This window comes from Podarcis pityusensis, assembly GCF_964106645.2.
Source record: "Podarcis pityusensis genome assembly, chromosome: 2".
NCBI classification, from domain to species: domain Eukaryota; kingdom Metazoa; phylum Chordata; class Lepidosauria; order Squamata; family Lacertidae; genus Podarcis; species Podarcis pityusensis.
The window spans coordinates 111,615,381-111,636,293 of NC_138029.1; the positions used below are offsets into that span (position 1 = coordinate 111,615,381).

Here is a 20,913-nt window from a genome sequence, read left to right on the forward strand (position 1 = left end):
GCAACAGAGCGCACATCTTTCACCTCTCGGTCAAACTCGAAAGAGAACTCACACACAGAGAAAGATTCCCGTATGTGAACATAGCCACGCCTCAGAATGTGAGACGTCACTCAGAACTGTTTAACCCTATAAGTTCTGATTCTCTTCACAACTGTTCCCCCAGCCACCCACCACACAGAAATTCAAATCCCGATTTTTTTTAAAAAAAACAGCAGAGTGGCCCAATGGTCACAGAAAATCATAAAAATGCAGAAAAAAACCACACAAGCTTCCAGATTCTTGCAAACCCCTCCCCAACACCAAGTCCTTGAATTCCAAACACCCCAACCCAAAATCCACCCCCCCCAAAAAAAAGTTTTAAAAGTTTAAAAGAATTTTGGAAAAGCTTCAAAAATCACCAAAGTCTTCAAAAACCTCAAAAAAGGCTACCACACCGCGTTCTATGAGTTGCTCCTCGAAGTCAAGTCGCAACTGTATTAACGGTGCTAAGAAAAAGGAAACAAACTTGCAAGACGTTTTCGTTTTTCGTCTTGCGAAGCAAGCCCATAGGGAAATTCGTCTTGCGAAGCAGCTCAAAAAACGGAAAACCCTTTCGTCTAGTGAGTTTTCCGTCTTGCGAGGCATTCGTCTTGCGGGGCACCACTGTATATATATATATATATATATATATATATATATATATATATATATAACATGCTGCTATTCTTAAAAAGTATGAGATCATTTTTTTGGTCTTAACTGCAAGGGGCTTAACTGATGCTAGTTTATTCCACAGTGTTTTAGGCAAACTCAGTTTAATTGCTAAATGCACAAGACCAGACATTGCAGTTAACTTGAAACTGTTAAGCAGACATGTTACCAAGCCCACTGTTAAGGAATGGAAAGCGTTAAAATGCATTGCTCACTACCTGAAAGGTACAATGCATAACTAATGCAATTTACTAATCAGAAGTCTGGAGAGCTTGAAATATATGCTCATAATAATAATAATTTATAATAATAATAATTTATTATTTATACCCTGTCCAAGTTTTGGAAGTGACCCCAGAGATGGTAAAAGCACTTCTGGTGTATGTTATATGTATAACAACTGTTTGTTTGACTGGTCATGCAAGAAGCAAACTACTGTGAGCTTAAGTTCCTGTGTAGCTGAACTTAATGCTGTGACATATTCACTCAAGGATGTTGAATGGTTATTGCAATTGTGTAAGGACATGAGAGCGATTGTGTCGTGTCCTATACAGGTTTATCAGGACAGCAAATCATGCTTGGCTTTGCTTAATTCTGAAGGGTGTAAGCAAAGAACCAAATACTTGAAGATCAAGTTATGTCATGCAAGGAATTATATCCTGAGAGGACCCATAAATGTGTCCTATATGCCAGGAAAAGAAATTCCTGCTGATTTGCTGTCACAAGTTGTTAATAAAGAACAACTGGATGTGTTTGAAAATAAGCTGCTAATGTGCTAAGTCTGCAGCAAGGATGCCATGAAAAGGGGGAAGATGTTAGTATTTCATTCTCCCATTGCTGGATCATGTGATCCTCTGTTTACATTCCTTATTGTTGTATGTCTGGGAACGGAAGTCTGTCTGATATACTTCCGCTCCCCCCCTCTCTCTGAAGAGAGGATGTGTGTGAGAGATGCTGTTCACACTAGCCATGTTATTTTGTTTTAAGTTGCTGTAATGAATAAAGAACTTCGCGATTCTACATTCCTAAACAGTCTGGCTTTCTGCTGAACTCTGCTAACGTGTGCATACAGCTCCATTGGATGTATGTCGCAGATGTCGTACAGGATGGCTGCTACGGGACTGTACGCCAAATGTTCAGGATAATTGAAACAAGAAGAGCAGAGGCAGCTTCCATGTAGGCACAACCCCTGGCCATGTGCGTGCAGCCCATCGGGAGACAATACTGTTGGGATATTCCGTTCCACCTTAAGAACAGGCATGATTGTTTTATGTCACATGTCTGTTTATACTCCAGCACAGCTTGCTGGGAACTTCCGATTGTGTATAGCTTTTGCTTCCTGCTTGCTTTGGACAAGAAGGGGAGAAGACATGTTTTCCTTTTGTCCTGATGTATGCTGAATAAATTGCTTGTAAATATGCTCAACACAGCCTCTCCCTGCCACTTCTGTTGCGCAGTGTTATTTACTCTTCTGAGTGTGCGTGCTCAGCTTCTGAAGGCTTCTGAAGCTAGGGTCGCACCCTATGCTCATCCAAGAACTGGAGACCGTCTGGCACAGCAGCGAGTGGGCTGGGGCCAGCTGGGGGCCTGCCAATTGCCCCCGATTCCTTTGGCTGCATCTCAACAAACACATAGTGTATTGTCAATACTTGGTAATACTTGGTGTGCCCCTCCCCCCCAAGTTGCTGCAACCTCTGCAAAGAGGACAGACCTGAGAATGACTGCTTAGATGCAAGGCTAGTGTGCATGGGTATTCAGAGCCATGGAAACTACTGTTAAGTGTCAGCTTGGACTATAAAGGGTTAACTATCTGCCACATGGCTAGGGAGTGCCCTTGACTTTAGACTACAATGCCCACCAGCCAAGACAGCCTGGCCAATAGTCAGAGATGTAGTTCAGCAAAAAAACTGGAGAATAATGAGCTGCCCACAGCTCCACTTAACTTTAGTCCATTTTCATCATCTCTTCAATTGTCCCAAGGGAAAGCATGGCATAAAGCTGTGCAAACAGGTTTTCGCCTTCCCAGAGCCTGTGAATGTGCCGCAGAGAGTATGCAAAGAGGAGGCCCTGCAATTATCGAAATCACCGTCATTGATGTGTGTTCCTGTGACCAAGGTCCCATAAGTTATTTTTACCCAGAGGTCACTTTGGGATGAATAATAATAATAATAACCCTGAATCATTGATCATTTATTCCCCAAATCTGGAAAAAGAGCAACATAAATATATAAATATACTGAAGTAATGAGGATGAAGGCTGAGATTTAGTCTGTCGGTCTGATGTTTGTATCTTCTTTTCCACGGAAGCCAGGCTTGGGCTCTTCCTCTGAGAAGCCAGACACAGGATGAGGCTTGCAAGACTGTCGCGGTGTTTTCCTGGCAAATTTCTCTGCCAGTGCATGGACTGGGTATATTGAAGTTAACTGAAGGAAGGTGTCTCTTCCTTGTGTCTAAAATGATTCTGCTGCTAATATTGCTCCATTTGCCCTTTGGGGTAGTGATGAACGAAGATGTAAACCTCTCAAACCTATCGACACCTCCAAATAATTATTACAGACCTGGAGATTACCTCATTACTGCAGTTATACCAGTGGGAACAGCTGTCTATCCATCATATGCTTTCATGTCTGACCCCACCCACGACTTCCAACCGTAAGTGTGCCTTCATGTTAGTCTTTAACTGTCCTCAGACAATTCTGTTATTTTCTGTAGCAGTTTATATGTGGGGTGAGCATCAGTTTCTTAAGCTCCTTAGTTTTGAAATACGACTTGAAAGGTGACTATGAAAATGGAAGATTCGTTTGGCTGTATTAATGGAAGCTGCTCACCAAAGTCTCCATTTCCCAAGGAACAAACATCTATTCTTGGTCAAATACTGTCAACAACTTAAATGACAACTTAAACTGATGGAATATGCACAGCTTGTGGACCTAATATAGTATAAGAGAACAAGAAGAACATACGTTTAAAGAAGATTGGAAAATGTTTATTGAATATATGGGGAGAAATTGTGTACACTTGAAAATGTTGGCAGCATTAAGATAAATTCAACAGTGTAAATAGGTTTTGATGGAAGTAATAATGGAATACTGAATGGTTTAGTTTATGTAAAATATGCAGGGATTTATGCTATGCAAAATGAACCATGGAAAGAGAAGAAGGGAAGTCGTTGATATTTTAAGGCTGTTTAAGTGAATACTCTAAATTGTAAAACAGAAAATTTAATTTAAAAAATTATATATATAAATTAAATAACATAAACCTGACCTTTGAAGACTCTGCAAGTAAACCATTTTTAACTTACCAAACATGTGATCTTTTTCAATGCTAGGGGAAGTGGGAAACTTTGGAAGGATCTTAGAAGAGCATATATTGTAGGACTAACAAACTACAGTTCCATGCTTTACTTTCCTGCATGTTTTGGGATTCTAAATCTCTGCTGGGATTCTCTCAAAGAGAACTTGCCCCAAACTTAGATCTTGGCATCCTGAAATTTCTCTTTTATACCTATTGTTTCATTGCACCAATAGATATGACATTTGCTTTTCATTCCAGGATACTGGAGAGGAACCACCAATACATTCTGACCATCTTGTTTGCCATTCATGAGATCAATGAAAATCCCAAGCTCTTACCTAACATCACCCTTGGCTACAGCATCTATGAAAATTGTTTCAGTGCCAGGACAGCCTCTGAAGCCACGGTAGACCTGCTCTCTACCAGGCATTGGATGGTACCTAATTTCAGGTGTGGAAGGCAAGGCAAGCTCCTTGCTGTTATTCAAGGAGGGGATTTTGAAACCTTTTTTCAAATGGCAGCCATGCTAAATGCTTACAAGGTCCCACAGGTATGGAGAACAAGGGGAGGCCTGGCTGGGCAAATCTCAGATCTAACTGCTTAACTCTTGTAATTGAAACAGGGGCGATGGGGGTTGAAGAATATATAACCCTTTTCTCGGTTTGGGAGTTTTCCGTTGACGTCTGTCTCAAGGAAGTTGGGATAAACACGTGAACTCACACTGTTTGCCTTTTGCAGCTCTGTAGTACACTTAGGAAGATGACACCTATATAAAAGAAACTTTAAATTCTCAGGGAATTTAAATAAGAAGTCAGTGACTCAGAAATTTATTAAGAAAGTTAGAAAGCAGAATGTGAGGGCAACATTGCAAAGCCTTAAACAGGAACCGTGTTGCTAAAGGATTCCTTGTCATTTAGTCACTGTTGTTAAGCTGTCAAGACAAAAAAATCCAAGCTGAGAGTTGCAAAACTGCACAAAAACTGTTTTATTTATCGGGGTTAGCACACTTTGTTGTTGTTGTTGTTGTGATTATCAGAAGTAATAATATCAGGACTTTGGAATGTTGAAGTTAAAGTGGACAGGGAGCTTTTATAGTTTTGTGCATCCTTATTTTCTTCATAAGATCTGCAAATGCTACATTCTATATTTGCATTTCGCAATGTCTGCAGATTATTTGCAACATTAAGCATCGATTCCTCTCCTTCTAGCTCACTTATGGTTTTGCTAACCATATTCTGAATGCTAAAACTCTGTTCCCCTCTTCCTACTGGATGAGTCCGAAGGAAACTCTGCAATATATGGGGATAGTGAAGTTGCTTCTGCATTTCAGGTGGACATGGGTTGGACTCCTTGCTCCAAAAAATAATGATGGGGATCACTTCCTGCAAACCATGATGGCAACATTCGTTGAGAGTGGTATTTGTGTTGCCTTCACTTATGGAATCCCACAATTGTCTTCTGATAAAATTCATGGTGCAAAACAACACTCGATATATTTTCAAGCCAACCTTACACAGAAGAAAGCCAATGTGATTATTTGTTATGGGGACTCCAACTCAATGTTTCTGTTGGCACACACACTAAATGAAATTGAAACAAAAAGCAATGCTTCTGTAGGGAAAGTTTGGATCTCCACAGCTCTGTGGGGGTTCACCTTAAGTTCATCTTTTGCATATGAGAATATCAAATTCTTCCACGGCGCACTGTCCTTCATCATCCAAGCAAATAAGAGGTCGGAATCTCAGAAACTTTTCTTGACTCACAATGAAGATACATTGGATCATGCTTGGTCAGAAACATTTGACTGCTCTCGTCCCAACCACAAATGGTCAAGGAACACTTGGAAAAGATGCATGAGGAGGGGGAAACTGGAAGGTCTTCCCTCAGATTGGCATGGGAAAGGCATGTCTGCTGAGAGCTACAATGTTTACAGCGCTGTCTATGTCACAGCGCATGCCTTGCATGCTCTGATGACTTCTGCATCAAGCCACAAGTTGAGTACCAAAAAAGGCAGACAGGATGTTCTGAATGTAGAGCCATGGCAGGTGAGAGAGACACACGGGGTGGGGCAAGAGGGAGAGAGGGAGAGAGGGGTTTCTTGTTGTCATACACTATTTTCATTCACTTAGGGCTCACCCACATTTCCCTTTTCACCCAGCGCTTTCTTTGCAGAGGTCAGAGTCCCTTTTTTGCCCTGAATTGGAACAAGTGGCAACTTGGGTTTTCTGCCATTTGCTCTGATTCAGTGGTAAAATATATTAAGGCAATCAGGTGGTGCATCAGTTTCCATTAAAGAAATGGAGGTGGGGTGGGGAATTAAGATTAGGATGGAAGAAGGAAGGAATGTGATTCATTGACCCATAGTGCACATGTTGACATTTTATCTCTCTCTTTCTAGCTTCACCCCTTTCTGAGAAGGCTCCACTTCAACAGTGCTACCATAGATGAGAGGTATTTTGATGAGGACAGGGAGTTGGTGGCTGACTATGATATTGCGAATTTGGTTGCATTTCCTAACCAATCTGCCATAAGAGTGAAAGTTGGGAAGCTGAAGAGGCAAGCATCTTCTGGTCTAGAGCTAACTATTCATGAGGAAGTCATTGTGTGGCCTAACTGGTTCAATCAGGTGAGGAATCTATTCATAGAATCATAGAAACCTAGAGTTGGAAGGGACCTGAGGGTTGTCTTGTCCAACTGAGGAATCTCAGCTAAAGCATCCATGACAGATGGCCACCCAACCTATTCATAATTTACAAGCTGGCATAATGTAGTAGTGAGCTTTGAGCCTGGAAGTCTCTTGTTCAAATTAGCAAATACCAATATAGCTGGTCTCAGCCTCAATCTCTCCTTGGTTGTTCAGAGTCAGGTTGGTAGCTGTGTTGGTCTGACACAGTCGAAATATATATAAAAAAGACCAGCTATGTTTGTTTTGGGTATGCACACGAAAGGTTATACCCAGAACAAACTTAGCTGGTCTCTAAGGTGCTACTGGACAATTATTATATATATATATATATATATATATATATATATATATATATATATATATGTTGTTTAGAGATCAGGGATGGGAACATGATCCAGTTGTTCTGCAAAGAATGGACACATGAAAACAGAATGGTATAGTACCTATGGATATCCTTCAGATATGTTTTTCCTTTCTTGATTCACTTCAGACACGGCCCCATTCTACTTGTACAGAAAGCTGCCAACCTGGATACAGCAAGATCGTGCCAGAAGGACAACCAATTTGCTGCTATGATTGTGCCCCGTGCAGACAAGGAACCATTTCTACTCATACTGGTAAATGGGTTTGAAGGAACAGAAGATCCGGGGGGGGGGAGGGGCATGTCAAGGGGCAGGTTCAGGATGAAAATGGTCATGTTTGGTCTGAACTGAAATTTTGCAAACCAAGTAACTTCAGCTTTGTTGAATTCTGATCCAGAATTTCAAGAGGCACATTTAAATATTAATTTGGAGTTCTGGTGAATCCATTCTAGGCAAGCAATCTTCCTAGTGCATCGCTTAAGAGTGTTGCTCTAAGTGGGCTCAGATTACAGCTTGTTCATCTAAAATGACTAAAAATCCTTAGCAATAGGAACGCAGAAACAAAGAAAATCATCAAACCATTAATTCTAGCATGCGGGGGGTTACCCAAATTGTATAATTTGGCATCTCAATGATTGGTATTATTCATTGTATTATAATTTGGCATTGTTATAATGAGGCTTTTGTTGGATTGTTGTAATTGAAAACTAATAAAAATGATTATGAAAATGAATAAAAATCCTTAGCAACAGCAGTACCTCTATATCTGCCTAATAAGCCACAAACACTGCCTCCATATTTTGCTTACTAACTTTATAGATGTACAACTTCCTTTTCTAAAATTGAAAGCTAAGAATTTGAGCCCTCTGTGGCATGGGGGAGTGGACATAAGTATGAACTAAAAATCATTCAAAATTCTGCCTGAAATGTATTTAATTTACCTGTTGTTCACCAGCAATTATGGGAGCAACCTTCCACTGTTTCCTAAACATTTTTTTAATTATTTCAGTCACGTTTGTTCAGCTGAACTAGGTAATTACAAGTACTAATCATGGTGCTAGGCACTTCAGCATTAACACCATTATCTAATGAGTAACTATTTCTCCAGGAATTTAACTATGCTAGTGATTCCCTAGATCTCAAAGATCTCAAAAGTGATAATCTAAACATACACACCTTCCTTAACCATTCCTCACAAGGCTTGGTTTCCAGACCCTGATCATCTTGTGCACCCTCCTCTGCACACATTCCAGCTTGTCAATATCCTTCTTAAATTGTGAACCCAGAACTGGACACAGTATTCCAGGGTTGGGCTGACCAAGGCAGAATGGAGAAGTACTATTACTTCCCTTCATCTGGACCAGGGGTCAGAAACCTTTTCAGCAGGGGGCTGGTCCCCTTTCCCTCAGATCTTGTACGGGGCCAGATTTTTTTTGGGGGGGGGGGGGCGGCGGAATGAATGAATTCCTATGCCCCACAAATAACCCAGAGATGCATTTTAAATAAAAGCACACATTCTACTCATGTAAAAACACCAGGCAGGCCCCACAAATAACCCAGAGAAGCATCATCATCATCATTATCATCATCATCATCATCATCATCATCATCATCATTATTATACTGAAATCTTAGGGTTTATTTCTTTCAGATGCAGATCATTGCCACCAGTGCCCAGAAGATAAATACCCAAACAATGAGAGGGATCAATGTTTTCCCAAGACCATAGTCTTCCTCTCCTATGAAGAACCTCTGGGGATTATCCTGGCTTTCTTTGCCCTGTTCTTGTGTTTCATCACAGCTTCTGTTCTCGGAATCTTTATTAAATACCAAGGCACTCCAATAGTTAAAGCAAACCATCAAAACCTCACGTACATCCTCCTTGTTTCTCTTCTGTTTGGTTTGTTATCTTCCTTTCTATTCCTTGGCCAGCCTCAAAAGCTCAACTGCATTCTCCGTGTAATAGCTTCCAGCACTTGCATCTCAGTCACCCTCTCTTCTCTTCTGGCAAAAATGACCACTGTGCTGTTGGCATTCATGGCCTCAAAGCCAGGGAACAGCGTCAGCAAATGGGTGGGAAGGAGTTTGCCAAATGCGATCGTCCTTTTCTGTTCCATCATTCAGTTGGTCATCTGCCTGGTCTTGATTGGAATTTCTCCCCCCTCCCCAGAATTTGGCAGGGGATCCACAGCTGGACAGATAGTATTGCAATGCAATGAAGGTTCTGCCACTATAGTTTATTCTCTCTCTCTCTACATAGCCCTTCTGGGTATTGCCTCTTTTGGTGCTGCTTTCTTAACCCTGAAACTACCCTGGGGTTTCCAAGAAACCAAGTATATCACTTTGATCATGCTAATGTTTGGCTGCGTTTGGGTCTTAGCTTTGCCAGTCTTTGCAGTCACCGAAGGAAAAAACATGGCAGCTTTGCAAGTCTATTCCATCTTGGCTTCCAGTGGTGGGTTATTGGGTTACATCTTCCTTCCCAAATGCTACATCCTTGTACTGAGGCCTGACCTGAATACAAAGGAGCACCTAATGACGAAAAGGAAGAAAAAAGGGGAGGTTGTGTTGGATGTATAGTTCAGCCACATTTCAGCAGTTATTTTTTATATACATATTCATAAAAAGTATCAGAGCGTTTACAACAGTCGTATAGAAATACTTACAAAGCTCCTTTCTCTCCTGCTTTCCTTTTTGTCCTCCTTTCTATTCATTGGCCAGCCTCAAAAGGCCACCTGCCTTCTCCGTCAAACCATCTTCAGCACCATCTTCTTGGTCGCCGTCTCTTCTGTGCTTGCAAAAACTATAACTGTGGTTTTGGCATTCATGGCCACAAGACCAGGGAACAGTATCAGGAAGTGGGTGGGAAAGAGTTTGGCAAATGGTATTGTCCTTTTTGGTACTTTGATTCAGTTGGGCATCTGCATTGCCTGGATCGGAATGTATCCCCCCTTCCCAGAACTGGACATGGATTCCCAGGTCACACAGACAATTCTGCAGTGCAATGAAGGGTCCGTCACTATGTTTTACTCTGCCCTTGGCTACATGGGCCTTCTGGCTGCCATCTCTTTTACTGTAGCTTTTCTTGCCAGGAAGCTCCCTGGGGGTTTCAACGAAGCCAAGTTTATCACCTACAGCATGCTGGTGTTTTGCAGTGTTTGGGTCTCCTTTGTGCCAACTTACTTGCGCACCAAGGGGAAATACATGGTGGTTCCACCCCCATCACTCAGTGCGGACACTGAGGTCCAGCTCCGAGGGCCTTCTGGCAGTTCCTTCACTGTGATTAGTGAGGTTACAGGAAAGCAGACAGAGGGCCTTCTCGGTAGTGGTGCCTGCTCTGTGGGACGCCCTCTCGTCAAATGTCAAGGAAATAGACAACTATCTGACTTTTAGAAGACATCTGAAGGCAGTCCTGTTTAGGGAAGTTTTTAATGTTTGATGTTTTATCATTTTTTAAATTTTAATTCTGTTGCCCAGAGTAGCTGGGGAAACCCAATCAGATGGGCGGGGTATAAATAATAAAATTGATTGATTGATTGATTGATTGACTGAAATCACTGGGTTTATTTCTTTCAGATGCAGATCATTGCCACCAGTGCCCGGAAGATAAATACCCAAACAATGAGAGGGATCAATGTTTTCCCAAGACCATAGTCTTCCTCTCTTATGAAGAACCCCTAGGGATTACCTTGGTTTTCTTTGCCCTGTTCTTGTGCTTCACCACAGGTTGTGTTCTGAAAATCTTCATTAAATACAGGGACACTCCATTTGTTAAAGCCAACAATCGAAACCTCACTTACATCCTCCTCGTTTCTCTCCTGCTTTCCTTTTTGTCCTCCTTTGTATTCCTTGGCCAGCCTAAAAAACTCAACTGCATTCTCCGTCAAATAGTTTTCGGCACATTCATCTCAGTCACCCTCTCTTCTGTTCTGGCAAAAATGACCACTGTGCTGTTGGCATTCATGGCCACAAAGCCAGGGAACACCGTCAGCAAATGGGTGGAAAAGAATTTGCCAAATGCGATCTTCCTTTTCTTTTCCGTCGTTCCATTTGTCATCTGCCTGGTCTTCACGGGAATATCTCCCCCCTTCCCAGAATTTGGCAAGGGATCCACAGCTGATCAGTTAGTAATGCAATGCAATGAAGGTTCTGCCGCTGTATTTTATTATACCTTTACCTACGTAGGCCTTCTGGCTACTGCTTCTTTTGGTGTTGCTTTCTTAACCATGAAACTACCTTGGGGTTTCCAAGAAACCAAGTTTATCACTTTTGGCACGCTAACGTTTGGCAGCATTTGGGTCTGTACTTTTCTAGTGTACGTAGGCAGCAAAGGAAACAACATGACATTTTTGCTGGTCCTTTCCATCTTGACTTCCTGTGGTGGGTTACTGGGTTTCATCTTCCTTCCCAAATGCTACATCATTTTACTGAGACCTGATCTGAATACAAAGGAGCACTTAATGATGAAAAGGAAGAAAAAAAGGAGGCTTGTGAAGGATGTATAGTTCAGCCACATCTCTTTTTTTAAAATACAATTTACAGCGGTACCTCGGGTTACATACGCTTCAGGTTACAGACTCCGCTAACCCAGAAATAGTGCTTCATGTTAAGAACTTTGCTTCAGGATGAGAACAGAAATCGTGGTCTGGCGGCGCGGCGGCAGCAGGAGGCCCCATTAGCTAAAGTGGTGCTTCAGGTTAAGAACAGTTTCAGGTTAAGAACGGACCTCCAGAACGAATTAAGTACTTAACCCGAGGTACCACTGTAGTCCAGATCTTATGATGTCTTGTGTTATGGCCTTGCTGATTTCTTCTAACACTGACATTTTTCCTTCTGCCATTTCTAATCTGGTATGAGGGGGGCCAATTCTCTCCCTGTTTCCCAGCTTCCTCTACAAAGTTAAATTTCAAAACAACGAGTCCTTTCCCACCAAGGAAAGTGTTATTTTTTAACTTTATCAGTACATTGTCAAGGTCATTTTGCTAGACTCAGTAGAGAAAACCAGTTCTTCCAACTTCTTCCCTCCCCTCCTCCCATATTGCTCACAAATTTTAACCATTATATATTCAATTCTTAACATCCATTCACACCAAAAATTTTAGTATCCAATATAAATAAACCTATGATATTGATTTTCATTTTAAATCCCATTTAGTCCAATTTTAGCTATGGATATTATAGTCCTTTTCTTTCAATCTTGGTTTTTAACCAGCCGATGCTTTTTTAATAAAATAAGTCCACAGTTGTAACTCCATTAGGTTTGGTATCTTCAACACTCTGAAAAGTCCAAAAACTCTTTCCCAAAAGTATAGAGATATTCAGAGAGTCAGTCCTGTCTTTCTTCCAGAGAAGAAAATTTTATTCCATTAAATAACATTGCAATCATTCTCAGACTTAACCTCCATTTTCAGTCAAGTTCATTAACACCATAAGTTCAAGTTCAAATTGAATTCAAGTTCGTTGTTTTGGTGTTTTCCTTTAAAAACATCTCAAAAACTTAAACTTTCTTTGACATTTTTGGGGGGGGCGGGGAGATGTCAACAACTTTTCTGTCCAGATTTTCACTTTTTGAAATATGGCAACCCTATGTAAATTTCAGCCAAAAATAAACAGGCCCCACCTGAAAAGTGCTGCAATTGTCACACACCCTGGATTTTACAGAGTTTCTCTATTCTTTCTTCAAGAGGGACATTCAGGGCCAACACCTCCTTGTGTCACACACACCCTGGCAACATTGTGTAAAACCATACAAAATGATCAAACTGACATAACAGTGTAAACTAAAGAACATCCCAGCATAGCAGGAGGTTGTGCTAGATGACATATATTGTAAAACAGTATGGAGAAGCTGGTCCAATTAAATAACTGAAACAAAACGGAAAGGTCTATATTGTTCTCACAATGTAGGTTGTGTGTACCTGGGCTGTGAACTGGATTTGGACAAAGGCCAAACCAAACTAGGCTGTTCTGAGCCAATTTCTGTTCTGCCCATATCAGACTGAAGCAGCTACAAATCACTACAGGACTGATCAGGTTGTCCTGAATTGATTTGCAGGTGTTTCTGCAGATCTGTATCATAGAATAGTCCCCCAGAAAGCCAGTGTCTGTGGAGTGCTGCAGTTTTAGATTACAACACCAGGCAAGTGTTGGGTGGGGTGAGATCATTCTAACTTTCCTCCAGCTCCACTCCTCCCCTTCTCCTCTCACCACCCTGGTCTTCTCCTTGAGGAGAGCATTGCAAAAATGGAGAGCCACCACAAAAACGCCCATTCTCACGTTGCCATTCTCTGCACCTCTTGTGGAGGGGGGCGGGACTTGAAGAAGGACCTCTGTCAGGGACTGGACAGAGGAGGAATGGTGGAGACCACCTCCCCAACCTGACCCTTCCAGAGAAGAGGAAGACAGTTCAGAATTACAACAGGGGTTTGGGGGAGGTCATATCTCAGAGGCAGATGAGGGGAAAAGTTGGGAAATAATGGGAGAGGAGGAGGAGGAAGCACCAGGGGGGTGACAGCTGACGGATACAGTGTTTTTTGAAAGCATTCCAGATCCTCCATCTCCCAGAACCCGGAGAGCCTTGAAAGTAGGAGAGCAAAGAGCTCAAAGGCAGAGGGCACTTGTCAGCACCAATAGGGATGACAAATGAGGAAGTGGGAGAGATGGGGAGAGGGTGGAGATTCATTCAGGACAACGCCATTATCCAAGAGGCTGGGTTACAAAGCCTCTCTCTGTAAATGCTGAATAAAAAGCAGACGGTAAGAACATTCCTTGTCTTTGTACGTTCCTGGGCAACCGGCCGTGGGAGTTGCTGGCAGCCGCCTGACCACCTCAGACGATGATTGCCGGGTCCGAGGTCAGTTCATATGGGGAGAGGCGGTACTTGAGATATTGTAGACATGGGGAAATGTGTTACCTCTGGTGACCTGCACAGGCTTATTCTCAGCAGTGGGCCAAAGTGGGGGCCTAAATTGAGATTTGATCCCCTTTTGCGGCAGGGAGGTGCGGGAAGGAGAACTAGCCAAGGCAGCTTGGTGACTCCCTTGCACTTCCTTGGGGATGATTGGCGGCACCTGAGGCCTGCATTTAAGGGTTAAGGAGCAGACTAGGGGCTTTGTCTGTGACCAACCTGCCTCATCCACCCAGAATTGTAGGGCTCTAGGGACAGTGATTTTCTTAAGGAAATCAGCCCTGAGTGCTCACTGGAAGGACAGATCATGAAGCCGAGGCTCCAGTACTTTGGCCACCACATGAGAAGAGAAGACTCCCTGGAAAAGACCCTGATGTTGGGAAAGATGGAGGGCACAAGGAGAAGGGGACGACAGAGGACGAGATGGTTGGACAGTGTTCTGGAAGCTACGAACATGAGTTTGACTAAACTGCGGGAGGCAGTGGAAGACAGGAGTGCCTGGCGTGCTCTGGTCCATGGGGTCACGAAGAGTCGGACACGACTAAACGACTAAACAACAACAAAAATGATCCTGGAGGATAAGGAGAAATCTTTTTCTATAACAACATGGGACAGTGATACAGGAAACGCTCCCTATTTACCTTGCTTCTGACCCAGCAGGGGGTCTGATCACCCTTATATCTTCAGGATTCCCATGAATATAAGCCATTCCTCTACAACCAGGCCTTTGGCTGATTAATATTCTACAGCCTTTTAAATGTATCTGGGGAGGTGGGATATTGTTTTGGTTTAATTATTTACTTGTGTTTTATCTTGTGTTTTATTCTATGAACTGCCCTGGGATCTCTTGATGAAGGGTAGTATATTATTATTATTATTATTATTATTATTATTATTATTATTATTAATTCCCACACCTATAAATTTGGGGTTTACATTAATAGAAGTGACCCTGATTCAACACAGAGATATGTCTCTGTGTGTTTATTTCAGCCCTCTGCTGCGAACATGTTTTCTCCATCTGTGCATGTGCTGCAAAGAGAATGAATGAAGAGATGGTTTTATGTCCCCTGCAATTATCAAAATCAATGTGATTGATAAGTGTTCCTGTGGCCAAAGTCCCATAAGACTCCCGCCACCCCCGGATGTCACTTTTGAGACCAGTAATAATAATAGTAATAATCAGAACCCAGCAATTTCTTGCACCAAATTTGAAAAGAGCTAATAAGAACGAGAGCTGAGAGTTAGACAATCAGAGCTGGTCTGTCAGTTAAATGCTTTAATGTATCTCCATTAGCACTGAAGCCAAGCTCTTAATCTGTGAACTCAGTCAAGGTAGTCCACTGACTGGGTTTATTCTAAAGCCAATTGAATAAAGGAGCCACTTGCTTCATTGTTGTGCTGGTCCAGGGGGGAGGTTACCGTGGGGCGAGGTCCAGGACCTGAGTCGAGGGTCGGCAGACAGTCCTCCACGGGCGAAGCAGGGTCCACAGCGAGGAGCCGGGCAACGACAGGAACTCTGGGGGAACCGGACTGGGTGCTGGCCAAAAAAGCTCTTCAACGACGTTGCTCCCGCAACCTGGGACCAGGCTGACTGGCCTTTATCTTCTCTGAGGCCAGGGGCGGTCCTGGCCCCCCAGGAAACCTGCCTCTCCTGGCCTGGCCTTAAGGCGAGCACTCCTCCTGGGAGAAACCAGTTCCCTCCGCCTCTCTGCCCTGAGCCTCTGCAGTTCAGGAGAGGCTGAAGGGTTACTGGACTCAGGGGGAGACTCACCTGTAGACACTGAGTCCTCAACCACCTCCGGAGCCAGAGTGGATTCACCTGGTGCCTGCTCCTGAGGATCCGGCACAGGTGCAGGCGCTTCAGAATCAAGGCCCTGCCCCAGTTCAGCCGGCCCTGGAGGCGGGGACTCCTGTGCAGGCTGGGATTCCTCCGGTTCAGCCTCTGAATCGGATTCCCAGGCCATCACACTTGTGCCTAAAATGACCCTACTGCTCATATTGCTTCATTTGCTCTTTGGGGTAGTGATGAATATAGAGATAGATCTCTCAGACCTAGAGACACCTCCAAATAATTATTACAGTCCAGGAGATTACCTCATCGCCGGAGTTATACCCGTGAGAACGGCAGTGTATCCAACACACACTTTCAAGTCTGACCCTGCTCATGACTTCCAACCGTAAGTACTATTTGCTATTAAGTATTGGTTGTCCTCAGACAATTCTGATCTTCCCTGCTGCAGCCTATGCTCTGAATGAGCAGCAGAATCTTCAGCTCCCTATTTGATTTCAGTAATGCTTTGGACAAAGTCCCTCAACTTATGATACTCTTGCAAGGAAGCTGGTAAAACGTGGGTTGAACGAGGTAACTGTTAGGTGGATTTGAAGCTGGTTGATTGACCGAAACCCAAAGAGTACTCCTTAATGGTTCCTCGTCATCCCTGGAAAAAAGTGAGAAGTGGAACTACCCATTAAATTATAGAAAAAGATTTCTCCTTATCCTCCAGGATCATTTTTGTTGTTGTTTAGTCGTTTAGTCGTGTCCGACTCTTCGTGACCCCATGGACCAGAGCACGCCAGGCACTCCTGTCTTCCACTGCCTCCTGCAGTTTGGTCAGACTCATGTTTGTAGCTTCGAGAACATTGTCCAACCATCTCGTCCTCTGTCGTCCCCTTCTCCTTGTGCCCTCCATCTTTCCCAGCATCAGGGTCTTTTCCAGGGAGTCTTCTCTTCTCATGAGGTGGCCAAAGTATTGGAGCCTCAGCTTCACGATCTGTCCTTCCAGTGAGCACTCAGGGCTGATTTACTTAAGAATGGATAGGTTTGATCTTCTTGCAGTCCATGGGACTCTCAAGAGTCTCCTCCAGCACCATAATTCAAAAGCATCAATTCTTCGGCGATCAGCCTTCTTTATGGTCCAGCTCTCACTTCCATACATCACTACGGGGAAAACCATGGGTTTAACTATACGGACCTTTGTTGGCAAGGTGATGTCTCTGATGTCTTCCAGGATCATTTTACATGGTGTTATAAAAGGTAGCAGGATCCAATTCCTAGAATTTCACGTGAAAAGTTTTACTAATAGCAACCTGAATCACCAGGAAAAATTCAAATGCACTTTGACTCCCATAATATTCATTAACTTCTTGGCTTTTGCTTGGAAAAAAAAGGATCTTTGGTCTGCTTCAGCAGAGAAATTCTTTCACTCTTCAAAGAGAGGAATGTGCCTGTCTGTAGGTCTCTGCTCTCTCCCCAAAATTACCAAATCCACCGACATTTTAAATATTTGAAACCTGAAAAAGTTTGGCTAAATTAAAATGAACATTGACTCCTAGAATATATTTTTTTAAAACTTCTTACAACTTCTGTTGTAGTACCATCAGGGGAATGGAGAAGAAAAATGCAAAGTTCTGAAATATTTAAATTAAATGTATATGAATTGTTGCCGGACTATTAACTGAATTGATACTGTAAGTGAACTACTGGAACAAACTATTGATACACAAGCAAACTATTGTTTTGTTTTGAATGCATTATGGGTAGATTTCACAGCAATCTTGCAGAAAATGCGAATTCATCATCTATAGTATATAATTCCGTTTTTGATTGCTACCGTTACAGGCCACTTTTCTTCCCAACACATCCAAGGTTGTTTACAGTTACTGTATTTAAAATAACACATTGTCAAAGGAAAAGGGGGACAGGGTAGGAAAGGGGAAAATAAGTAAATTATGGTTCTGTGGCCACTGAAGGAGACTGTTCTATGCTGGGATGAGTCCTAGCCAAGCCAGGGCTTTTATGCCTTCTTCCTATTAGACATCTACATGATGGACCTTTGCTCTTATTCAGCATGACCCTTCTTATGTTCTTAAAAGACAGGCACCACTACCGAGAAGGCCCTCTGCCTGGTTCCCCGTAACCTCACTTCTCACAGTGAAGTAACTGCCAGAAGGCCCTCAGAGCTGGACCTCAGTGTTCGGGCAGAATGATGGGGGTGGAGATCTCTCCCCCCCCCCCCAAGTAGACAAACCACTCAGATCTAAATGTCACTGACACCTCGAGTGGAAAAAGCAGGATTTGAACATAGTATTTCAGGTGGTAGATGTTCAATTTGCTTTCCATTCCAGGATACTGCAAAGGAATTATCAACACATCCTGGCCATCTTGTTTGCCATTAATGAGATCAATGACAATCCCAAGCTCTTACCTAACATCACCCTTGGCTACAGGATCTATGAAAATTGTTTCAGTGCCAGGACAGCCTCTGAAGCCACCGTAGACCTGTTGTCGACTAGACATTGGATGGCCCCTAATTTCAGGTGCGGGAGGCAAGGGAAGCTCCTGGCTGTTATTCAAGGAGGGGACTTTGAAACCTTTTTCCAGATGGCAACCATGCTAAACATTTACGAGGTCCCTCAGGTAGGGAGAACAACATGGGCTGGGCAGAACAAATCTCAGACCAAATGCCTTAACTCTTGTGATTGAAAGTGGGGTAATGGGGATTGAAGAATGTGGAACCCTTTCCTCAGCTCAGGAGTTTGGGGCTGATGTCTGCCTCAGGAAAGTTGGGATGAACATGTGACCTCACACTGCTTGCCTTCTGCAACTCTGCACCACAAGCAGGAAGATGAGACCTGTATTGAGTAATTTTTTAAAAATTCAATCAGAAAAAGCTTCTCATTGCTGTTTCCGTTTTCTGAGGCCCAATAAGGTTTGGAGGAGAAGGGTAAGGAAGAGGGATGTACTGGAGGGTGAACCTTCCACAACGCAGCGCTGTCTTTTTCAGAGCAGGAGTTGTGGGACTCATCTAGACTGGGGAAGAAAAAGTGTTTCGTATGTGTTGTATATGCATTATAACACCATGACACCAGACGGTGCTGTGAAGTTCTGTTTTCTCCAATGTGATTTCTTACAATAAAGTTTGCAATGCGTTTAACTGAAACGCTTCTTTGATGTGTCTAGATCCAACCATGCCATCTCTTGTTCACCTTTTCTCTAAAGTGAAAAGTCCCCAATTCTGCAACCTTTCCCCATAGGGAGTTTTTTCATCCCCCTGTCAACAGATCTATAGCCTGGGTATGATTCCAATCTAACTCAGTGGGACTTAGAATCATAGAATCATAGAGTTGGAAGAGACCACAAGGGCCATCGAGTCCAACCCCCTGCCAAGCAGGAAACACCATCTGAGCACTCCTGACATATGGTTGTCAAGCCTCTGCTTAAAGATCTCCAAAGAAGGAGACTCCACCACACTCCTTGGCAGCAAATTCCACTGTTGAACAGCTCTTACTGTCAGGAAGTTCTTCCTAATGTTTAGGTGGAATCTTCTTTCTTGTAGTTTGGATCCATTGCTCCGTGTCCGCTTCTCTGGAGCAGCAGAAAACAACCTTTCTCCCTCCTCTATATGACATCCCTTTATATATTTGAACATGGCTATCATATCACCCCTTAACCTCCTCTTCTCCAGGCTAAACATGCCCAGCTCCCTTAGCCGTTCCTCATAAGGCATCGTTTCCAGGCCTTTGACCATTTTGGTTGCACGCCTCTGGACACGTTCCAGTTTGTCAGTGTCCTTCTTGAACTGTGGTGCCCAGAACTGGACACAGTACTCCAGGTGAGGTCTGACCAGAGCAGAACACAGTGGCACTATTACTTCCCTTGATCTAGATGCTATACTCCTATTGATGCAGCCCAGAATTGCATTGGCCTTTTTAGCTGCCGCGTCACACTGTTGGCTCATGTCAAGTTTGTGGTCAATCAAGACTCCTAGATCCTTTTCACATGTACTGCTCTCAAGCCAGGTGTCCCCCATCTTGTATTTGTGCCTCTCATTTTTTTTGCCCAAGTGCAAAAAAAGACTTGCCTCTGAATAGACATGTGTGAGACTGCTCTGTTAAGTGGAAAACATTTCAGACAAGCAACGCCTGAGCATTATTTCCAAACTAAGCATTGATTCCTTTCCTCCATACCAGCTCACTTATGGCTTTGTAATCCATACTATGAGTGATAAAACTCAGTTCCCCTCTTCCTACTGGATGAGTCCCAAGGCAGCTCCACAGTACATGGGCATCATTCAGTTGCTGCTGCATTTTAGGTGGACGTGGGTCGGTCTCATTGCTCCAGACAATGATGGTGGAGATCTTTTCATGAGAACCATGAAGGCGATGGTCTTTGGGAGTGACATTTGTTTAGCCTTCACATATGCAATCCCACAATTTTCTATTGACCTCTTTGTTTCCAAACAAATACTTTTAAGGTTTTTAGGACATCTTATTCAGAGGAGAGCCAACGTGATCCTTTATTATGGGGATCCTGATTCAATGCTTCTGTTGCCACATGCGCTGTACAGAATTGAACTAAAAACCAATGCCCCGGTAGGGAAAGTTTGGATTGCCACAGCTCTGTGGGGCTTCACCTTAAGCGCATCTTTTGAGTACTGGGACATCATATTCTTCCATGGGGCATTGTTCTTCAGCACCCAAACAAACAGAAGGTCTAAATCACAGGACCTTTTTTTGACTCAAAATGAAGATTCCTTCAATCAGATTTGGTCAAAACCCTTTGATTGCTCTCATCCCAACCACAGATGGTCAAGGAAAACCTGGAGAAGATGCATGGGGAGGGAAAAATTGGAAGGTCTCCCTGTAGATTGGCTTGGGAAAGACATGTCTGCAGAGAGTTGCAATGTTTATAGTGCTGTCTATGTTGTAGCACATGCCTTCCATGCTCTGATCACATCTGTGTCCAGCCGCATGAGAACTACAGAAAAAGGCAGGCTGGATTTTCTGAACATAGAAGCATGGCAGGTGAGGGAGAGTGAAATCCGTTTACTACAGTTGCAATGGGTGGACATTCTGCCCGCCTTCCCACACTCCTGCAGTCTTTTGGCCAGAAATCCTGCTTATGCACATATATTATCTCAGTTTAATCTATATCATGGGGTTGCTGCAAAGATTTAAAGGGGGGGGGG

The 20,913-nt window shown here is 43.2% G+C and overlaps 1 protein-coding gene across 1 annotated transcript; it reads left to right on the forward strand.

Annotated features, from left to right (window-relative positions):
* Positions 1-3,313: 3,313 nt before the first annotated feature.
* LOC308465188 (vomeronasal type-2 receptor 26-like) lies at positions 3,314-10,773 on the forward strand (the record flags this gene model as incomplete). Its single annotated transcript, XM_080984965.1, has 7 exons — positions 3,314-3,342; positions 4,246-4,393; positions 6,386-6,613; positions 7,189-7,290; positions 8,707-8,919; positions 9,706-10,242; positions 10,762-10,773. 7 exons carry the CDS (start codon positions 3,314-3,316, stop codon positions 10,771-10,773), a joined length of 1,269 nt encoding a protein of 422 aa, XP_080841091.1.
* Positions 10,774-20,913: the final 10,140 nt, after the last annotated feature.